Source organism: Bos javanicus, chromosome 11 (assembly GCF_032452875.1).
Source record: "Bos javanicus breed banteng chromosome 11, ARS-OSU_banteng_1.0, whole genome shotgun sequence".
Classification (NCBI taxonomy): domain Eukaryota; kingdom Metazoa; phylum Chordata; class Mammalia; order Artiodactyla; family Bovidae; genus Bos; species Bos javanicus.
The window spans coordinates 86584176-86607544 of NC_083878.1; the positions used below are offsets into that span (position 1 = coordinate 86584176).

Here is a 23369-nt window from a genome sequence, read left to right on the forward strand (position 1 = left end):
GGGGGCGGGGCGGACAGCTGGTTTGCCCCGCCCTCCAGCGAGTCCCTCCTTCCGCCCATCACCCCCGCCCCCGCAAAAACCCAAACCGGTAACCTCTACCCGGCCGCCTCTCATTGGCTATGCAAATGAACGAAGTCTGCCCGGACCAATAAGCCGCGGCCACGGCTTGGCGAGCGTCTTCCGGCCCGCCTCTGCCGCCCCGCCCCGCGCTTACCTCGCGAGCCGAGGGCGGTACGAGGGGCGGTGGGGGCGCGGCGCGGCGGTGAGGCGGCGGCTGGAGTGTGTGGCGGCGCGGGCGCTCAGCATGGCTCGCCTGGTGCTTGGTAGGCTTGGGCCTCCTCGTCTGGGAGGCCGGGGGGTGAGGTGAGGGGAACAGCCTGAGAGGCCCGGGGAGCAAGCGGGCGCCTGGCCTTGCCCGGGCCCCGCGCTGGCGAGGAGGGTCGCGGGCCGGGTCCTCGCGGAGAATGCCGCAGAGGCAGCCCCGGCGGCGGTGGGGGAACTCCGCGAGCTGAGACTGTCCTTGACCCGAGCTTCCCCTCCCCTGCCCCCACCCTGCGCTGGCCCTCCAGCAGACGTGTGGGGCGCGCGGGAAGGTGAGGGAGCCCTTGGCGGGGGGCGACCGCATCCCACCTGGGCTGGGGTGGGGGGTGGAGCGTATGCGCGAGAGAGCCCCGAGGCTGAGCGCGAACCCGGGGCGCTGGGGACAGCCCCGAGCCGGGGTCCGAGTGCCGGACGCCGGCCTCTTGTGAAGGGGCGGGCGGGGTATGAGCGAAGGCCGGGAGCTGCGATCGAGCGCCCCGAGACCGACTATGGCTCGTCCCTGACCGTGGCTGGGTATTGGGATGGGGGTGGGGCACCTGGAAGGGGGACCTTGTTCTGGGCCTCGAGTGTTCGGGGGGAGTCACAGGCTCCTCATACTGCAGCTTGCCCTCACCACCTGTTTTATGGAATTCCCACTTGTGAAAAACCTGAAATATCAAAACCCAGTCCTGAAATCGATCAGAAGTTTCCTTCAAAGGCCCCAGTACCTTCTTAAAGCGGGTTTCACGATGTAAGAGCGCTTTAGATGTGATTGAACTTTTCAGAACTAAATCGAGCCCAGACTAAGGTAAATGTCTTAGCGACTTCAATAGTGAATGGAGGATCCCCTTCCTTCCCTGGGCCCTCTTAGTCCCAATCAAGGCGCTGTAACAGTGGGTACCTGAGCACGCTGGTCCAGAGAGCAAGGTATGGGTCCCAGCCTCGGTCCCCCGAATCTACTAGCTAGGTGACTGGGAGCTAGTTACTTAACCACTCTGGGCTTGTACTCCCTAGCGTTGTTCTCGGGATTAAAGAATTTGTGTATATATGTGTGTATATATATACACACATATATACACACCTAAAGAGAGAAAGCAATATAGAAATACTTGCCGTATTACTGTAGAGATAATAGATGAGGAGCGAAAACTTAGTTTCTGTTTAGTTGCCTGCAAGTGAATTCAGACAGGGCTCTGAAAGCATCTATGATTCTTTCAGTTGACTCATTTTAAGGTAGTCAGCCTTTTGGGGCGCCCTCTAGGTTTCTAGATGACTTTTTTGGGACCATGTACTCTTGCTAGCAGGTGAGGTACAGAGAGGTTACTCATGTAGATTTATAGCATCCTTAACTACTGTTGGGGAATAGTGGGAGGCCACAGATGGCAAAACCATCTGCTCACAAAGCTTCTAGATACTTGGATGTTCCAATTTCCCATTAGTGCTCGTTATCAGTGAGTGGAATGACCATGTGAATATTAGAAACAGATCATTATCGATCAACATTGACCTACTCTTATCATTTTAAGTGGCCTGAGTGTTTTTGTAGGAGGTAGTTACTGACTGCTGTTATTGCTGTTGGGTTTTGTACACCTTTTAATGCTTTTGGAGTAGCATGTTTGATTTCCTTCTGAGCCTACTAGGTCTTACTGCCTCTTAAAGAATTTAGTTATTGAACCTTTATCAAGACATTACCACTGATACCCATTATAGTGGGAGGGTGCTCTTGTGAGATCCAGGCCGCTTTATAGAAAGTTACCAAAGTCCAGCACCATTACTAGAGGGAAAAAAGCTGAAGTTTATGTTATACTGAGTGTCATTAGGCATGCCTATCTTCCTACCACATTCCTGAGGTGAACAATTAAGCAAAAATCACTGTTTAATGAGTGAAACAGTCATTAAAACATCCTGTAATGACTCCAACCTTCTTGGAACAGCATGAAGAGGAGAGTGCCTTCTTCATTGTTCCTCCCGATTGACAGGAGAAGAGAAAGAACCTGATTCCCCTGCACAGTCTGTAGATGCCCCTTCTGGGGTTTACTCCTGCAGGGTCCAGTCCTTTGGTTAAAATTTGGGGATGGGTACCTAGTTACTCTTTAGTTATGTGGCCTTAGGCAAGTTATCTTTTCTGTGTTTCCATTTCCTGGGCTAAAAATGGGCATGATGACACATACCATGTAGAGTAAATGAGTTAACGGTATGTAGTGTCTTATAAGTGTTATTCTTAGTTGAGGTGTCAATTTTTGGAGGCTAGTTAAACAGATACATATACCACAATGGTAGCCATACCCCATCTCCCTTGTAAGATTTTTTCTTAGGGAAATAATCAAATTTATTTGAGAATAAATAGAATTTTTAGCATTAGCCTCTTACTAGAAAAAAAATATTGAAACCATCGAATTATGTCAGTAGTGGATTAGGAACATGATACAGCCATTAAAAATGGTTACATGGGGGCTACTTAGTAGAAAATGTAACTTATTTTGAGTGAAAAAGGTTACAAAAAGTAATGTATAATAAGATGACATTTATATAAAATTTTAAATCTCTGTATGATGTAGAGAGATGTCAGCTACAATATCTACCAAAATATTAATAATTCATTCTAAGCAGGACTGTTGATAGTTTTTTTTCTTGCTTTATTTTTGAAAATTTTGCAAGGAGCTCAATATATTGAGTAAATAACAATTCATACAGATTTTTTTCTTTAAAGAAGATAAATATATTTAAAATCCATAGAAGATTTTCCAAGACCAGTTTTATTCTCAAGCTTACTGACAATTAGGATGGTCTCTACTTAGGTTCTTGATTTACTTGCTTTAGTGAATGTGTCCATCTCTGATCTTTTCTGCAGCAAAGAAAAGATTATTAAGTGGCACCACCCAATAGAAATATAATGCTAAATTTATGTGGTAACTTAAAATTTTCTGGTAGCCATATTTAAAAGACAAAAAGAAGTCGGTGAGATTAATTTTAATATATATTTATTTATCCGTTATATCTAAAATATCTCGAGGAAATCAATATCAGAAATACTGAGATAATTTGCTCTTTTCCCCTATCAAGTCTCTGAGATTCAGTGTGCTTTTTATACCTCCAGCATGCCTCCCTTTGGGGTAGCCCCGTGTGGCTAGTGGCTGCTGTATTGACCTGCAGTTATAAAGGGAGCCTCTCTTTGGTTGGCTTGACCTCCGTCCACACTCACCCTTCCCCACCTCTTGAAATGGAAGAGGAGTTCATCCTGTGGCAAGATACCCCTCTCTCTGACTCTGGGTTTACTCCCCTCCTCGTAATTCAGGCATTTTGTTCCATTATTGCCTGTAGTAGTCTCTGCTGCTCCACATATTTCTTCCCTTCATGCTCAAATCACTCCCAACCTTGAAAAGAAAACTTCCTTTTATCCCACATTGACTTGGTGTCTCCTGCTCTTTATAAGAAACCTATTTTAAAAGATACTGTATTGTTTTCACCAGCTTGTTCCCTCCTGCTTTCTCTAACCTTGTGCAGCCTGACTGCTGCTTACTTTTGCTTCTCTACCATGACCGCCCAGGGCCCCTGGGGACCTCTCTGTCATTATATATCCAGTAGGCAGTTTTCAGCCGTGGCTTCTTGACCTCCCGGTAGCCTTTGTTACTGTAATTCATTTCATCTTGCCCTCTGTTTATGTGAAACCACTCTCCTGATAATTCTCCATCCCCTGTTCACATTGCAGCCAGAAGACTCTGTAGAAAGCAAATCTGATCATACCCATTGCATGATAACCTTTAGAGGCATCACATCACTGTTAGTAGAGTTTGCAGTGAAGTTCCTACAATGTGGTAGAGTTCACGGTGAAGTTCCTACAGTGCTAGTCGTATTTGTAATTCTGATGCAGTGTTCTCAAGCAGTGTGATTGTTATTCATGGCCATGGCATACTAAACCTTTTTATCTTGAGAACTGAAAAGACAACATGGTCTAATTGATAGAGCTGGAAATAGGAGTCAGAGCTGCTCCACCAGTTTTAGGTGTGACTGTGGATGGGCCATTTAATCTCTATCTGCAAGTGTTTCCAAAACCAGGATGATTCCCACGTTCTAGTTAGTAGTGCTGTGAAAAATCAAGTGGATCCAATGTATTTGAAAGCGATTTGAAAATTCAGAATGCCTTAGTGGAGGATTGAGCAACATAACAGTTGACATCAATATGCACTCATTCTTGAAGTTTATCATTGGGTTATTTAAAAAGTTCCACATGAAATCTAAATCCTGTCTACAAAGTAAGCATATGAAATTGTGACTAAGGTGGCATATGAGTAGCCAGAGAAATATATTTGGTCCACAGGGTGGCTAAATTGTTAATAATGCAGTAGACTGTCTGCCCTCCCTTTGTCAGTTGTTCACGTGAACCTTCAGAGCTCATCCAGCAGCGCTGTGAGTGCCTGATGATATGCCATGGATAACGTTAGTAGCAAGAAAGATACTTAAAAAAAAATCATTGTCCCTAAGAGAGTCACAGTCTAGTCGAAGAGTCAAATAATTATTTTTCCCGTCAAAAAGCTTTAATAAAAATAGCATGCTAATAAAGCGTTTGAATAACACAAGAAATAGTGGGTGGATTACCCAGGGTTTCAGAGTTGGATGGAACGTCCCAGTTTTTCAGCACCCTTGCCCAGAAGATGGTAGTAATAGTCCTGCCTCATAGAGTGTGGTTGTACAGAATGAAGGTGTTAGCATAGGGAAGGCACCAAGAATAGTATTTAAATCTGTTCCCAACACAGCTCAAAGAGATGAGGGTGTGGGCCGTCTGTTCCCTTCTTGTTTAGCACTGCCCCAGAGAGAGTAAAATCCCAGGAGCTCGAACAGTAGCCAGGCTGAAAGTGGGGGAGTGGAGGAAGGAGGGGGCTAGGAGAGAGCTGACCCAAGCTGTCCTCTGTGTGAACGGCCTAGGTTAGATGAAAAGAACTTTTCCAGTCAGAGCGTGAACCCTGCTATTGATGGTACGTTTCTTGTCATTCCAGGTCTGATGAGCTGTACCCTCTTTATAACAGTTAATGGTCTGTATTCGTCTAGTGATGATGTAATTGAATTAACTCCCTCAAACTTCAACCGAGAAGTTATTCAGAGTGACAGTTTGTGGCTTGTAGAATTCTATGCTCCATGGTAAGTAATTATGAAATAGTTGTCGGTTGAGCCATCTTGTTTACCTAATTTACTGATGGTTTAAAAGAGGTAGAGGACACATCCAGGTAATGCGAATGAAAAGAAATCTCATAATGGTAAAAAGTAAAAGACATAAGAGGGAAAAGGTTGATTGACTATTAAAGGGTGCAGAGTTTGAGTCAGTTCCAGAAAAATGCTGGAAGTAGCTAATAGTTGCAAGAAAGAAGGAATTTTAGGAAGACACACTTAGCTGGTCTTTAGGACAATGTAAGTGGGCTGAAGATAAATTCTTCTCTTGCTTTGCATCTACTTCTGAGGGGAAAAAAGAAACCTTCTGCAGTGAAGATACAACTGCGCAAGTCACTTAAATGTGGGCTTTTCTTTTTCCCCCAACAAATTTGTACTCCATTGTTACACAATTCGCTGTGGTTGAATCCGTGGATACAGGGGGCTGACTAGAAAGTTACATGTGGATTTTCGACTGCAGCAGGTCAGCAGCACCTGTAACTCTCCTTATTCAAGGGTCATCTACACAGTCAGAATACACAGTATTGCACTGCTTGTTTATGTAGTTAAAATACTTACTGAAAACAAAACCAAAGCCCCAACAAATAAACGTGTAGCAACAGATCAATGGAATCAGTGCAGAATAGGCATGAGACTGTCACTGCTACAAACTGCAGGTGACAAGCGCCTGGAGGAGGTGGAGCACCACCAGCTGTATCTGCAGGCGCGCTGGGTGCTGACTGGAGGTCCAGAGTGGTCCTCGGAGAGGCAGGGCAAGTAGTGAGTGGAATTCATGCAGACCGTCCTTGCGCAGGCACTTTTTAGGCAATGCCTGATGAAAGGTTTTCCTTTATTGCTTTTCAGTTTTTTCTTTGGAAAAAGAAAACAGTTTTAGAAACTTAGTACCAGTTCAGTGTAGCAAATCATGGTGAAATCCTTTACTTTAAAAGTTTAAGTTACTACATTATGAAAATACTGTTCATCTTAATACCTTTTTTTTTTATTCCTTTTGTTTTTCTTTGTTATCCAAATAAGAATTCTGTATAGATTCATTTTAGTAAAGGTACAAATGGCAGTTCTACAGGCTTAATATTGTTGAATGCCTTTGTATGCAGCTTTTATAAGTTTGATATTTTTTGTTATTTATGGCATTAGTAATTTACCTTGTTTTGGGGGAGCTGCAGTATATGAAAATATACCTCATTTCAAAACAAAACCAGTCAGCATGCTTGAGAAGGTTCTGGATCAAGTAGTTAATTATTATTGTTAACTGGCAAAGTTTTGCTTCATAGTGTCCTGGATGAGAGAATGTCTCATTAGAGAGTGTGCTTTTAACCTCTCAGTGTGTTTGAACTTTGGCAGCTTGGTGAAGACTATGAGTTCCTCCTAAGAATAAAAGTTTTACATGCATAGAATAAAAGCTATGGGATCACAAAGGAAACCTGAAATATTGGAATAAGATTATTAAACTATCAAAGTAAATCTTGGTATGGTTTTGTAGTCCTCATTTACAGAGACTATAAATACCAAGGTCCAGCAGTAGATTTTAACAGCTGCTAAGTCGCTTCAGTCGGGTCCAACTCTGTACGACCCCACAGACGGCAGCCCACCAGGCTCCCCCATCCCTGGGATTCTCCAGGCAAGAACACTGGAGTGGGTTGCCATTTCCTTCTCCAATGCATGAAAGTGAAAAGTGAAAGTGAAGTCACTCAGTCGTGTCCGACTCTTAGCGACCCCATGGATTGCGGCCCACCAGGCTCGTCCATCCATGGGATTTTCCAGGCAAGAGTACTGGAGTGCGGTGCCATTGCCTTCTCCGATTTTAACAGCTAGCTACCATAATTCTGAAATGGTGATGAACGTAAATGATGTTGAAAGAAACTTGCACCAACTATAGTGGTGGTGAGAAAATAGCTGTGATTTTTATTTTTGACAGAGTCACAAGTACTAACCCACTATGATATGTTATTACTGTTTATTGAAAGAAATCCTAAATTTTAATTATAAGTTAATGAAAATAGAGGATTTCCCCCCCATCAAAGCTTACAGAGCCCTTAAGTTTTTGTCTACTAGCCCTTTGGAGATCCGTGGACCCCAGTGAAAAACCCCTGAATTATAGGGTATGCTGCTATATTTATATTTGTGGCATTTTGATCTGTCTTTATATTGCTTAACGTTGAAATTACAGGGTGTATGTACTCTGACAATCTCTGATTTAAGTCCTACCTTCATTAGAACAAATTGAAATTAAAGAGGCACAAAGTCCTGTAAAATTTTGACTCCTCGATTTCCAAGTAGCTTACCTGAATAGCAAAATGTACTGTGTAGGTAGTGGGTAGAATCAGCATTTCAGGGCACTTTGCTGAAAGATCTTGACTTCTAAACTATTGGATTATGCCTAGGCCCCCATGGAAGGTGATGTTACATACTGACTAAGAGCGTGGGATCTGGAGCCAGGAAGACCTGTCGGGCAGCTCCGTCACTGGGTGACATTGGAAGGGTTTCTTACCTTCTCAGGCTCTGTCTCATCATCTGTAGAATGAAAATGACCACAAAGCCTGCCTGCAGGGTGGCTGTGCTGATGAAATGAAATCCTGTGTGAAGAATGCGCTTCATGGTCCTGGCACGTGCATTGGCTCATTAGGTGCTTAGAGACCTAATTAGAAGAAAATTGACTGTTTAAAAAAGGAAGTAGTCACCTGTAGTTAAACTAGCTATGCTGTCTTCATACATGGATATTACACAGTGATGAAAATAATACAGCTGTCTGTAACCTGGATGACCGATAGGTTTTTGTATATATAATTTCTTTTTAAAGCACTTGTCTGTGTGTTACATTTCACAGTAATTTTTCCCAAGTACTAGTACCTAAAAGATGAAGAATATTTTTCCTTGTGTGTCACTGTCTCACTCTTCTTGTTCTTTTAACACCACCTTGTGGTGTCAAGGCTTTTCACTCCTTAGCCTTACTGACTTGAGATTCCATGTGCCTTTTGACTCCACAAGCTGCCGTGGGAGCTACAGAACATTAAGACGCAGGCCCCACAGATCCAGGCTCTAAAACAGTCGTCTCATCTATAAAGATGAAAATTCTGGACTATATCGGGGCTATAAAACCTTAATAGATTGAAGAATCACTAGTGGGACTTATTAAAGACAGGTTCCTGAACCCCTTCTCTAGGAACTCTGATTCCTTGGGGTCTCAGAATCTGCATTTTGCTTAGCATAGACCTCAGACCACACTTGAGGTACACTCGGCAAGGTAAACACTGATGTTCCCCCTCAGAGATGGAGTTACAAATGATAGTACTTGTTTAAACCGTTTAAGTATAATTTAACTCAGCAGTAATTTGGAAGGTTTTTTATTATGATTTTTTTAAAAAAAGGATTGTAGTGAAATCACAACAGTGAGCTCTTTCTGGTCGCCAATCATGTCTTTTTTTAGTGCTGTTCTCCCTGAAAGCCCCTACCCCCAGTCCATGGCACTCAAGAGACCATTGGGGAGTGTTTCTCGAATTGGAATCAAAGACTGACTGTTTCCTTGTATTTTCATCCCCTGCAAGGTGTGGCCACTGCCAGAGGTTAACACCAGAATGGAAGAAAGCAGCAACTGCCTTGAAAGTGAGTTTCTGGGATGTTCATGCTCACCTGTGTATGTTGAAATAAGTTTAAGCAAATGGGCTTAATGTACAGTAGGAGGTCAGTTTGCATGTTGAAGCCCAGTACTCTTGTTCTGCTTCCAAGATTATGTAGGGAACAAGGGGATACTGTACATTCTAATTTTTGTCTTGTCTATTTTCGTTAATTCTGTTTCCCAGTGAAGTGGCATAATTGTGCTTAGTCGGGCTATTTCTGGGAGCAGCTGAGTTTCCTCACAGGCTGACTTGCCTGTTGTCCAGTCCTCCATTTAGGATTGATTTCCCAGGCTACAGCTGTCATCAATTCTGTTGGCAAATAGGACCCTGCCCTTTATTATCTCATCTCTGAGTTTGCATCATCAGATGATGGGTTCTTGTGGAGTCTGCTCTGGTTGAAAGAAAAACAGATATTCCTTCTGTGTTTCCACAGGATGTTGTCAAAGTTGGTGCAGTTGACGCAGACAAACATCAGTCCCTAGGGGGTCAGTATGGTGTTCAGGGATTTCCTACCATTAAGATTTTTGGATCCAACAAAAACAAACCAGAAGATTATCAGGGTAAGAACTTTTCCTAATTACTTCATGCCCTTGGTTGGAATTCTAATGAGTGGGTAGGACCAGATAGAGAACCTGGGATTCTGTAACCTGTTGGTCCTGCTGCCTGCAAGTTTCTCACCTGCCTTGTGCCTGAATTTCCTGATCTGTGATTTCCTACATCATCTGAGTTGCTCAGAGATTAAACGTGTCAAACAGGTGAGAGGTTTTTTTTATTATTATTGTTTATGCTAGCTTAGACCACATGGTCTTAGCAATGGTAGAGTAGTGATGTTTTGTGCTTTCCTCTTTCTCGTTAGTTTTTAAAAAAAAAATACTAGTTACTCAATATTTTATCTGGAGAAGGAAATGACAAACCACCCCAGTATTCTTGGCTGGGGAATCTCATGAACAGAGGAACCTCACGGACTACAGTCCACGGGGTCGCAAAGAGTTGAACGCAACTTAGCAACTAAACAACAAGAAGATATTTTACTCATTACTTACTGTTTAATAAGTTTCTATAATTATATAGTATTTTTAAAGATCTGCAAGTGTTTTCTTGCTCCAATTGCTCATCCCTTCACTGTTAGGAGTTAGCATAAGAGTGGGAAAAGAAAGTCCTGTAACTGGAAAGTCAGTTTGAACTGTTGATATTACCGTGGAGTGTTTTGCCCATGAATCTTCAAGTCTTGTAAACATATATAGTATTTGAATTATTGAAGCTATTATTTAGTCTTTTAAACTGTTGATAATGAAGGAGTCCTGCATGTTCTCCTTTTTATAGATGAGGTAGTTGTATCTGCTGTGAGTTACTGAAGCAGCTGGAGAGGACTCTGGCTCCAGACTGTCAAGACTTAAATGTTACTTTAGTCAGCTGTTCTTTTATAGAGTTGCCTGTTATTTAAGAGGTCACAAATAGGTATCCTATTGAAGATAGCTCTAAAACTCCATAAAACAAAGTTTCAGTTTTCTTAGTAAACACCTGCTTTTCTGCTTTGGAATATAATTTTTTAATTTTGCTAATTTGTGAAAATTGAATGTTTAGAGCAGGGGTTAGCATTTGGTCTGCTGCTTGTTTTTGTAATTAAGTTTTCAAAACACTGTCATGCTTTTTCACTGGTGTTGTCTATGGCTACTTCCACAGTAAGACAGCAGAGTCAAGTGGCTACAACAAGCAGTGTGGCCTGCAAAGCCAAAAATAATGACTGTTTGATCTTCTGCAGGAAGAATTTGCTCACCTTTGGTCTGGAATGCGAAAACCCTCTTTTCCCCTAGTGTATTTCTTGATTTGGTGTACTTCTAGGTAGAGATTGTTGGGAAGGGCACTAACTCAGAAAGTGGGGTGTCTGCAGTAGATAAGGAGCAGAAGGCTGTTTTTATGTTGAGGTCTGCCTGCTTGCCTGCCTATCTTAGTAATCGACATGCTTGGTCACTACATCTCAGCCAGGACGTAGTAGACGATGATCTGAACACACTCTTGAGTGCTGCTGTGCTGTATTTTCTTTCTAATGTCAGGTCTGAAGTGTTAGAAGTTTTTATCTCTTCCTGGGCAGTTTGATTCGAAAACTCTAATAAAGAAGAAAGAAAAAACTTTCTGAAGAGATTTTATTAGTTTTGCCTTTGAACTCTGATAATTTCAAGGCATATATTGTCCACTTTCTTCTGAGTAAATTAAGAGTCTCCTGACTTGTTCTTGAGCACATAGCTTTTGGTAAACTTCTCAAGGCTGTTGTCACTGTTGGAAATACAGGGATTGAAATTAAGAGCAAGTTCAGCTACAGAACCTCAAAGCCCAGAATAACTGTGTTTTAAACAAGGTAGAAGGAAGTAGGTTGCTTTCCAGTTTCTTAGCTTCAGATGCCTGGTATCCTCCTTTGTCCAGTCCTTTCTGTCCATTAATCTCATTTAAATAGTTTTTTCCATTCCCCTCATTGGTACTTTGTGTTTAGAAATTTATCCTGCTCTGTTAACTAGATAACCTTTTAAATCTGTGTACATGTTACACATTCAGTAGACATTGTAGTGAACTATTCTCAATAGTTGATGGTGTTTGTGGGTGAATGGAATGTCCTTGTTCACACTAATAAACCTAAAACTGAAGAAGAGGAATTAGTACTCCCAGGGTAAAGTTTAAGCAGGAAATAACATCCTAGAAGAAACTGGTCCTGTCTTAAAGACACTCGAGTTGTTAGGTCTATTTGAACACCAGATGAAGCTGACAGACATGTCTGTTCCAGTCTTTAGCTAGTATCAGATATAGACACTCAGCCTGCCCACTGCTGTTCACCTGATGCCCCTGTCTCCCTGCAGGTGGCAGAACTGGTGAAGCCATTGTGGACGCTGCCCTCAGTGCTCTGCGCCAGCTTGTGAAAGACCGCCTTGGCGGCCGGGGCAGTGGCTACAGCTCTGGAAAACAAGTAAGTCTCTGTATAATGTCAGTTTTTAACGTGTGTCACGATCTTGAAGCCTGATTGTAAACTGGGCATGAAAATGGAAGTCGCTCAGTTGTGTCCAACTCTTTGCAAGCCCATGCACTAGTCCATGGAATTCCCCAGGCCAGAATACTGGAGTGGGTAGCTGTTCCCTTCTCCAGGGGATCTTCCCAACCCAGAGATCGAACCCAGGTCTCCCACATTGTGAGCAGATTCTTTACCAGCTGAGCCACCAAGGAAACTCTGCAAAGAAGATGATTGTTTTTAAAAGTGGTTTAAATTGGTGGACTTTGAGTTTAAAAAATAATAATAATAAGAGGAGATTGAGTCAAGTGACTGCAGAGGGAGTCAGAGCTGCTCGTGTGGCCCACTGAGGTCTCTGTTCCTAGCCAGTCGGCCCTGGGGCGTCCACCACAGCTGAGCTGCAGGCCAAGAACCAGGCCCCGCAATGGCTTCCTTAGCCCTGGGCCTAAGTAGAAGAGTTGGAAGACAGCAAGAAAGAGCTTCAGGCCCCAGAAGCTGAACTTGGGCCTCCATGGTGTTTGTAGTTCCAAAGTGGTGAGAGGGAGATACGCTCTCGTCCAGGGCAAACACGGATGAAATTTGGATGGCCTCTTGGCCTGTGTCTGGGGCAGTCAGGCTGAAATCCCTGGACGTTTTATTCATACATAATTGGATAGAGAGCCAAGGTGGTGCTAGTGGTAAAGAATGCCTGCCAATGCAGGAGACACAAGAGATGTTGGTTCAATCCCTAAGTCAGGAAGATATCCTGGAGTAGGAAACGGCAACCTACTCCAGTATTCTTCCCTGGAAAATCCCATGGACAGAGAAGCAAGCCTGCTGGGGCCAGAAAGAGTCAGACACAACTGAGCATGCGTGCACACACACACATACACAGTTGGATAGGGAAGAAGATTCCTGTTCTATAGATGGATATATTAGATCTCCTTGTATGAAATGTGGATTTTAACCATGATGTACTTATGTTTTTGTGAAAAGGCATTGAATTCTTCCTGATATATGCAGGCACATCTCATTGTATTGCACTTCTCAAATCATTGCATTTTTTACAAAGTGAAGATTTGTGGCAACCCTGCATCAAGCAAGTCTATCAGTGCCATTTTTTCAATAGCGTCTGCTCATCCTGTCACATTTTGGTAATTCTTGGAGTATTTCAAAAGTTTTTTGTTATAATTATGGTCATCTATGATCTTTGATGTTGCTATTACAAAGAAGTTTATGACTCGCTAGAGACTCAAATGAGGGTTAGCATTTTTTAGCACTAACATATTTTTGAATTAAGATATTTATTGTCTTTTAGACATAATGCTATTGCACACTGAATAGACTACGATATGAAAATTATAGGCTACAATATAGTGTGAACATAACTTTTATGTGCACCAGGAAACCCAAGGTATTCATGAGTTGCTTTATTGCGATGCTTGCTTTACTGCAGTGGTCTGGAACCAAACCAACAGGATCTCCAAGGTCTGCCTGCACACATAATAAAAACAGCCCTTCACTCCTAGGAGACCAGTAAGAGTAGCTTCTTTATACAGACCTAGCTTACCAGAGATTTCATGCCTTTTTTCTCAAACTTAAGACATTTAATGAGCACAGGTTGTCTTTCCAACACTGATGGCTTTTCATCCAGGCAACAGAAAGCATTATATCAATTCTGACTGCTTTATAGGTTTAGTATTAAAGAAAATGCTTTGAAAAGATAAGAGGGTTAAGTGTTGTTTTTAGCTTTCTCAAGTAGTAGGGAGTTTATCTGAACTGTAGGTATCCAGGATGAACCAGTGTGGTTCTGAATGAGAACAGTGTTGCTCTGGTGGTTCTGTGAGCCACGCTGGGGTTTCTCTTAATGAAGGTAGCAAAAACAGAGTTCAGGTGCACGTTAGATGTGATACTCAGTGTACTGGTAATTCTTTGAAAGTAAATACTGTTTGCCAGGTAAAAAGAATAATAATACTAAGGAATGTTCCCTATCTGGGTAAAATAGTTTTCACTTGAAAGAAGAATTCAAAACTTTGTTAAGATGTAGAGTTGATTATTGCTATATGTATATTTAGAATGGTGATAGTGTTCTTTTTGGCCAAGTTGTAACCTAAGGTTTAATGTCACAAATGACAGGGCAGAGGTGACAGTTCAAGTAAGAAGGACGTGATTGAGCTGACAGACGACAACTTTGACAAGAATGTCCTTGACAGTGAAGATGTTTGGATGGTTGAGTTTTATGCTCCCTGGTGTGGACACTGCAAAAAGTAAGTGCTTTGTACCAGATACTTTTTTAAGTCATAGTGCTTTTAGTCTCTCCACCTGGCTCACTTCTGAAGAGCTGAATCAGGTCATAGGTGATCCCCAAGATGTTCTCCCCCAAAGTTCCGGCTCTGTGTGAATGTTAACCCTCAGCATTTGTGCCGAGTGTTTCCTCTGTCATGTTTTCAGAGATGAGCAGGGAGCTGGCATCCAGGGTTGGGAGGGGCCTGATGGATGAAGGATGGGGAAGTGAATGTGGGGCGTCACAGCTTTCATAAAGCTGTACACGGAGTGTTTCCCAAGTGTGATTTCACTGGACTGGATGGAAATGTGCGCAGCAGTTAAAGTATGTGTGCCTAGAGTTGGCATACCCTTTTAAAGTGCAGGGTGTTTTCTGTAGCCTAGAGCCAGAATGGGCCGCGGCCGCTACAGAGGTGAAAGAGCAAACCAAAGGCAAAGTGAAACTTGCAGCTGTGGATGCCACTGTGAACCAGGTTCTCGCCAGCCGATACGGGGTGAGTGTGCTTGGGGGGCTGGTTTCTCTGTGAAACACGCTGCTTTCAACTGTCACTCCATCGTGTATTCCTGGCTTCCCTAGGAGGTGGGAGGGGAATTTAGCCATTTTGTAATGAAGAAATGAAATCATTCACTATCTTAACCAGTAAATCTGGGACTCAAGACTGTTGAGGTTTCTTGGTTTTGCTTTCAGCATTGCACTGCCTATGGGCTTAATGTGACCCCAGGCTTTCACAGGTTACTCATACAGCTTCTGAAGTTGGTCCCTTTGTTCTCGAGCACATATATGACTATATTGATGTATGTCCAGCGTTTGAATAAGATTTGGCTAAGCCTGGCAGTGAGACTGTTAATATCCCCTGACTGATAGACCATGCTGCCCCTTAGACACTGATGCAGGCCAGGGAGTGTTTTTGTTACATTAAATTACCTATAAAGTAGTTTTAGCCATAAAGATCATCTTATTTATTATTAAATATTAATTTGATTTCTACTCTGATATTTTATTTTGGGGGCTTCCCTAGTAGCTCAGTGGTAAAGAATTCACCTGCCAATGCAGGAGATGTGGGTTTGATCCCTGGGTTGGGAAGATCTCCTGGAGGAGGAAATGACAACCTACTCTAGTATTTTTGCCTGGGAAATACCACAGAGCCCAGCGGGCTACAGTCCATGGGGGTCGCAAAGAGTCAGACATGACTTTGTAACAAACAGCAACAAAATTTTAATTTTTAATAGATTAGGGGATTCCCTACAATCAAGATATTTCAGAAAGGTGAGTCTCCTGTGGATTACGACGGGGGACGCACGAGATCCGACGTTGTTTCCCGGGCCCTCGATCTGTTTTCTGATAACGCTGCACCTCCTGAGCTGCTCGAGGTAAGCCTCCATCTCCTGTACTAGGGGAGCTTTTCCCGTCTGACGAAAGGCCACACTAGAGCGGTAAAGACACTTTCTGTCTTTGCCAGTTAGCTCTTTCTCTTTTTTAAATTGTTCTCTTCAGAGTGTTTTTGTACTTTCAGATGGGGAGAACTTGTCTTGTAAATTGGCAGCTTTTCATAACTTTCAGTACGAAAGTAATTGCACTGTAAGCAAAAGGTACCTTCGCTTCATTAAAATTAAATCCAGTCTTTCATTTATCATTCTCAAAATAATAGCTAACATTTATTGAGCACCTGGCCATGTGATGAGCACTGTTCCTTTATGTAGATTTTTCTCATTTAATTCTCCTGTGAACACTTACAGGTGGATACTGTTTTTATCTCCATTTTGCATATGAGGAAGAAGCAAAGAAAGCCTCAAATCCATGAGAATATATAATACATGTTAATGTCTTTCTTACCTGTCTAAACAACTAAACGTCAGAGCAAGGCTGTGCCCAGGCATCCTGATTTCAGAGACCATGTGTGCATACAAATGGCTCACCCCCACTGCAGATAGATGGCTAAGAGATAAAAACGGAATTCTCGTTCGTGTTTCTGTAGCACACACAGGAAGTATTATTTGGGAAGAGCCTTATCTAGCTCTTGGATTAGTTTGCTCTTCAATAAGCATGACGGTGCCCAGTCTGTTCAAGCAGACCTGTGGGTTCTGTGTCACATGGTCTTCCAACACCCACTGTGTTCTGGGCCCCACAGATCATCAACGAGGACGTCGCCAAGAAGACGTGTGAGGAGCATCAGCTCTGCGTCGTGGCTGTGCTGCCGCACATTCTTGACACGGGTATGGCCAGTGGGGGCTCGCTCTCCATTAGTTCTGTGCTGCCTGCTCACTTAATAGATGACACTTAATAGAGAACACTTAATAGATGGAATTACTTTACCAACTCCTTTCTTTTTACCTGTAAAATCTTTGTCTGTTTAAATCAGGAGCTGCAGGCAGAAATTCTTACTTGGAAGTTCTTCTGAAGTTGGCGGACAAATACAAGAAGAAAATGTGGGGGTGAGTTATCAAACTGTCCCAGGATCGTTTGGGAAGGAGAGTGTAGTGCTGCCTGAACGTGGTTCCCTCAGTGTTTCCTGTAGTCCGTGTTCCTCTGCTCACGTTGGTGTGTTTTTTGTTGTTCGTTGCTAAGTCGCATCCAACTCTGATCCCATGGACTGCAGTACGCCAGTCTTCCCTGTCCTTTGCCGTCTCTCAGAGTTTGCTCAAACTCATGGCCATCGAGTCGGTGATGCCATCCAACCATCTCATCCTCTGTCATCCCCTTCTCCGCCTGCCTTCAGTCATTCCCAGCATCAGGGTCTTTTCAGTGAGTCAGCTCTTCACATTAGATGGCCAGGGTATTAGAAATTCACCTTCAGCATCAGTCCTTCCAATGAGTGTTCAGGGTTGATTTCCTTTAGGATTGGCTGGTTTGATCTCCTTGCTGTCCAAGGAACTCTGAAGAATCTTCTCCAGCACCACAGTTCGAAAGCATCAGTTCTTTGGCCCTCAGCCTTCTTTTGGTCCAACTCTCACATCTACATGACTACTGGAAAAAAACATAGCTTTGACAATATGGACCTTTGTCAGCGAAGTGGTATCTCTCTTTTTTAATATACTGTCTAAGTTTGTCCTAGTTTTCCTTCCAAGGAGCAAGCGTCCTTTAATTTCATGGCTGAAGTCACATTTCACAGTGATTTTGGAGCCCAAGAAGATAAAATCTGTCACTGTTTACACTTTAAAGTGATGGGACCAGATGCCATGATCTTAAGTTTTTGAATATTGAGTTTCAAGGTAGCATTTTCACTCTTCGCTTTTACCCTCATCAAGAGGCTCTGGTTCCTCTTCACTTTCTGCCGTTAAGAGTGGTATCTTAGGTATCTCCCTATCTAATGTTGATATTCTTGCAATCTTGATTCCATCTTGGGATTCCTCTAGCCGGCATTTCACATGATATACTTTGTATTTAAGTTAAAGAAGCGGGGTGACAATATACAGCCTTGACGTTCTCCTTTCCTAATTTTGAACCAGTCCTTTGTTCCATGTCTGGTCCTCACTGTTGCTTCTTACCTGCATACAAGTTTCTCAGGAGGCAGGTAAGGTGATCTGGTATTCCCATCTCTTTAAGAATTTTCCACAGTTTGTTGTGATCCACACAGTCAAAGGCTTTAACGTAGTCAATGAAGCAGAGGAAGTCCCTTGCTTTTTCTGTGATCCAACAGATGTTGGCAGTTTGATCTCTGGTTCTTCTGCCTTTTCTAAACCCAGCTGGTACATCTGGAAGTTCTCGGTTCATGTACTGCCAAAGTCTGCCTTTGAAGGATTTTGAACATGACGTTGCTGGCATGTGAAATGAGCACAGTTGTATGATGATTTGAACATTCTTTGTCATTGCCTTTTTTGGGATTGAAATGAAGACTGACCTTTTCTAGTCGTGTGGCCATGGCTGAGTTTTCCAAATTTGCTGGCATATTAAGTGCATCACTTTCACGGCATCATCTTTTAGGATTTGAAATAGCTCAGCTGGAATTCCATCATCTCCACTAGCTTTGTTCATAGTGATGCTTCCTAAGGCCCACTTGACCTCACACTCCAGGATGCCTGGCTCTAGATGAATGACCACACCCTTGTGGTTATCCAGGTCATTAAGGTTTTGTATAGTTCTTCTGTGTATTCGTGCCACATTGTCTTCATTCTGTTAGGTTCTTGCTGTTTTTGTCCTTTATTGTGCCCATCATTGTATGAAATATTCCCTTGTTATCTCCAGTTTTCTTCAAGAGATCTCTAGTCTTTCTCATTCTATTGTTTTCCTCTATTTTTTTGCAGTCTTCACTTAAGAAGGCTTTTTATCTCCCCCTTGCTATTCTCTGGAACTCTGCATTCAATTGGGTTGTCTTTCCTTTTCTTCTTTGTCTTTTGCTTTGCTTCTTTTCTCAGCTATTTGTAAAGTCTCCTGAGACAATCACTTTGCCTTCTTGCATTTCTTTTTCTTAGAGATGGTCTTGGTCATCACCTTCTGTACAGTATTATATAGTACCTCCATCCATAATTCTTCAGGCACTCTGTCTACCAGATCTGATCTCTTGAATCTGTTCATCACCTCCACTGTATAATCATAAGTGATTTGGTTTAGATCATAGCCAAATGGCCTGGTGGTTTTCCCTGCTTTCTTCAGTTTAAGTCTGAATTTTGTAATAAGGAGCTCATAATCTGAGCCAGTCCCTTCCAGTCTTGTTTTTGCTGACTGTATAGAGCTTCTCCATCTTTGGCTGCAAAGAAGATGATCAGTCTAATTTTGGTATTGACTATCTGGTGATGTCCATGTGTAGAGTTGTCTCTTGTTGTTGGAATGGGGTGTTTGCCATGACCAGTGTATTCTGACAAAACTGTTAGTTAGCCTTTGCCCTGCTTCAGTTTGTACTTCAAGGCCAGACGTGCCTGTTACTCCAGGTATCTCTTGACTTCCTACTTTTGCATTCCAATCCCCTGTGATGAAAAGGACATCTTTTTTGGGTGTTAGTTCTAGAAGGTTTTGTAGGTCTTTGTAGAACTGGTCCACTTCAGCTTCTTTGGCATTAGTGGTTAGGGCATAGACTTGGATTACTGTGATGTTGAATGATTTGCCTTGGAAATGAACCAACATCCTTCTGTTGTTTTTGAGATTGCATCCAAGTACTGCATTTTGAACTCTCTTGTTGACTATGATGGCTACTCCATTTCTTCTAAGGGATCCTTGCCCATAGTAGTAGATATAATGGTCATCTGAATTAAATTCGCCCATTCCAGTCCATTTTAGTTCACTGATTCCTAAGATGGTTGATGTTCACTCTTGCCATCTCCTGCTTGACCGCATCCAGTTTACCTTGATTCATGGACCTAACACTCCAGGTGCCTATGTAATATTGTTCTTTATAGCATCAGACTTTACTTTTACCACCAGACACATCCACAACTGAGCGTTGTTTCCACTTTGGCCCACCTCTTCATTCCTTCTGGAGCTGTTTCTCCTCTCATCCCTGGTAGCATATTGGACACCTGCTGACCTGAGGGGCTCATCTTCCGGTGTTTTTTTAGTATATAAAAATAATTACCACCTAGGAAGAAACAAATCAACGCAAGTATCTTATTTGTACCGTGGTACACTTTTTTCTTATAGGAATCATGTTCTAATGGTGGTTGGAGTCCTCGGCTAGCAAGCAAAAACAATTAGTAACAGCTGAATTCTAAATTCTAGCACAGCCTTGAAGGCTAGATAAAGACAGAAATAGAGGCATGTTTCTTTACCTTCTTCTGCGTGAGGGCCAGACGTTGGCAAATGTTTAGAACAAAGCTCGTCTCTTGTTTCCACTGTATCATCTTTCTGCTCTATGTACTCCGTCTCCACTGCTGTCCCAGGTACCACGTGGGTACAGGTCTCACACAGAGGCCTTGCACAGCCTCTCTTAGTTTAGCGTGTGCTTGCAGGAGGCCGTGTGCCCAGGTTCCTTGTCTTTCACCCCTGTATGAGTAGAGGGAGCTGACGGTGGGCAGCCTTCGCAATGCAGTGGCTTTTCTTGTTGGGGAGCACGAGCCTAGGGACACGGGCTTCAGTGGTTGCAGCATGTAGACTCAGTAGTGGTGACAATGGGCGTAGTTGCTCCACGCCATGTGGTGTCTTCCTGTACCAGGGATTGAACCTGTGTTCATTGGCAGGCAGATTCTTAGCTACTGTGCTACCCACGAAGTCTGGTTGAGCATTTTTTACATGTGTGAATTATGACATATCCTTAACTTTTTTTTTAAAAAAAGTTGTTACGTGCCCAAAGAACATCAATAACCCCAAATGATACTGATAGGATTTCAGGTAACAGAGAAAATTCATCAGGTTTATTGGACTGGGAGGAGAAACGGTCCTGTAGGTAGACCAGTCCATTTAGGGTTAGAGTGTAGGAAACAGGAGAGGAACCAAGGTTACTTAGGAGCACATCTGGAACATGTTATTTAAAAAACTCATCTTTAGTTTTTGATTTTTTTTTCTATACCCATCTCATTCTGTAAATGATTTGATGTGTAATCTTTTGTTCTTTAATTAATGTCTGCTAATAGGGTTCTAATTAATTCAAAAGGGATCTTTACCCTAAAAATCAACCTACTTTTCTAGGTGGCTGTGGACAGAAGCTGGAGCCCAATCTGAACTAGAGAATGCGCTGGGGATTGGAGGGTTTGGATACCCTGCTATGGCAGCTATTAACGCACGCAAGATGAAATTTGCTCTCCTAAAGGGATCGTTCAGTGAGCAAGGCATTAATGAGTTTCTCAGGTAACGTCTTCCTTCTTTGAGTTGTTTTTGTTTTGTCAAACTGTTTACTTGGTTCTTTTGTGGTAATGGTTTCAAACTAGATTATGCTAGAGTATGCAATAAGTGGAGTAATTTTCTCTTTCACATTTCAGAGCATAAATGTACATAAATTAGAGCTTTGGAATCATCTTCCTGTGCAATGGAAGTCTTTTACTTAGCAAGTGATCCTACCACTTTTCTCCTCTCGGGCCCCTTTGCCATCCTGTGCACTTGGCATTGAGCCATCCTGGGTACCAGCCTGCGTGAGTCTGGTACCCGTGGGGTCTGACTGACTGTGCGGAAGCCCTCTGTTCTGCACATACAGCAGTTCAGGGAATGGTGGGAAAGTGACTCCCTGGCCCAGAACTTGGAAAGTGGCCTCACTGAGAAACCTTCTTGGGTTCTAAAGTTAGTGTGGAATTTTGTTAATCAAGTATTATTCTGGTCTAACCCATGTCTAGATCAACTTTGATCGTTTTTTACTTACTTGTATTTTAGCAAGGTACGTTTGCGCTGTTTTTCAAATTACTGGTAGTAACGGGCTTTATCTGCTGCCAGAGCCTTCCTCAGGAATTGCATTATATTGTCATACAGTGACATTGTTGTCCCTGATGGAAAAGATAGTTCGTGAAGTACTTCTCAGGAGCAAAGAGTAGTTTCTTCACTGGCACCAACCGTCCATTGTTAACACACATCTTCTCCTCATCTTCCCCTCAGGGAGCTGTCTTTCGGGCGTGGATCTACGGCGCCTGTAGGCGGTGGTGCTTTCCCCACCATCAGCACCAGGGAGCCCTGGGATGGCAAGGACGGCGAGGTGAGTCCTGAGGGCAGCTGAGCCATGAGCAGGACTCGGGGCTTCCGTCCTGCCTCTGACTTTCCCGACCCAGCTTTGCTGCTTGTGACCCAAGTCCCCTCCCTCAGACCTGAGCTTTGACATGAGCCTGACCTTGAAGTGTCGGTTTCTTGGGCCTGTAGGCCCTTCGTCCCGTCCTCCCTATCGTCGGGTGCAGCACTGGATGTTCATGCCTCAAACAGCCGGAGAAATTCACTGAGGTTGCTTTCCCACCAGCCCTCAAGTGAACATTTAACCTGGAATTCAGTAACTCTGAGAGAAGTGCAAAATTCAGGCTTTGAAATTAAATATATTCCAGTACATTTCTGCCCATCCTCCACAAAGGACAAGTTAAATCACTGTTAGTTTTCTCTCTGTACTGATAGGCAGGGTTAAAAGCAGGAGCTGGGTGAGCAAAAGCTGTTGTGCTCAGAGCACTGCTAGAAGTGTACTGCTCTGTGACGTGAGACGTCAGACTTCAGGGTCGCCTGCCTGTGGCTCTGTGTAGACCCTGTAGGGCCTGACTGTGTGAAGTGAGATGTCAGACTTCAGGGTCGCCTGCCTGTGGCTCTGTGTAGACCCTGCAGGGCCTGACCTTGGTTTTCTGTCCCACAGCTTCCCGTGGAAGATGACATTGACCTGAGTGACGTGGAGCTGGATGACCTGGAGAAAGATGAATTGTGAGAGGCTCCACAAAGACTTCAGCTTTCTTTTCTTGGGAGCAGATTTTCCTGTGGTGAAGGAACGTCCTTTCCAGTCCAAGGAACCTACCAGTGGCCTTTTTAACCGAGAAGTAACCCTTGACTGGTCATTTGAAAACACTGCAGCAGTGAACTTTTGCGTCTCAAGAAAACAATGAAAAATTCTATGAATTGTCGTAGCCAGTGAAATGAGTTGTATCCTGTCAAGTAATATTTTGAAGAAAACGGATGGGCTGTTGAAGCGTTTTTCCCTCCCTCTGACTTGCTGCTTGGATGTTCTTGGAGGCTGTTTCTTACATACAGGTTTTTTAATGTGACCCTTTTCATTTGAATATTAATAGCTTTTTTCCATTAAAGAATAAAACAATATTTTGGACAATGCCAATAAATGTATGAAATCAGTGTCCACATGGTACATTCAGAGTGTGGTGTTTAGCCTGTACATTAATATTGTGAAGGGACAACCTTGACGTCTGTCCTCCCTATAACCTGCGGCTCACGTGACACCGTCTGGATGCCTGCTGCCACACAGGTCTTACCTGTGACCCACAAGGCCAGGTTCCAGCTGTAAATATGAAATGTAAAGCGAGTTTATATAGAAGGATGAAAAACAGTGTGGATCGTCAAGTGGGAACTGGCTCCAGGCCGTCTTTTGTGTCTGGGCCTCACCAGCAACTACTAGGGGAAAGAGCTGGGTATACACTTAGCCCAGGGTTTTTGATATGTTGTTATTAAACCCTCATAGCATGTCCCGTTAAGACATGAAGTA

At 43.1% G+C, this 23369-nt stretch overlaps 1 protein-coding gene across 1 annotated transcript; it reads left to right on the forward strand.

The window, feature by feature from the left end:
- Positions 1–201: 201 nt before the first annotated feature.
- On the forward strand, positions 202–23015 carry PDIA6 (protein disulfide isomerase family A member 6). Its single transcript, XM_061433317.1, has 13 exons — positions 202–323; positions 5295–5436; positions 9006–9063; positions 9511–9637; positions 11927–12033; positions 14188–14318; positions 14714–14828; positions 15565–15705; positions 16464–16548; positions 16695–16767; positions 20891–21049; positions 21785–21881; positions 22515–23015. The coding sequence occupies exons 1-13, from the start codon at positions 305–307 to the stop codon at positions 22581–22583; spliced, it is 1323 nt and encodes a 440-aa protein (XP_061289301.1). The 5' UTR covers positions 202–304; the 3' UTR covers positions 22584–23015.
- The last annotated feature ends 354 nt before the right edge of the window (positions 23016–23369 follow it).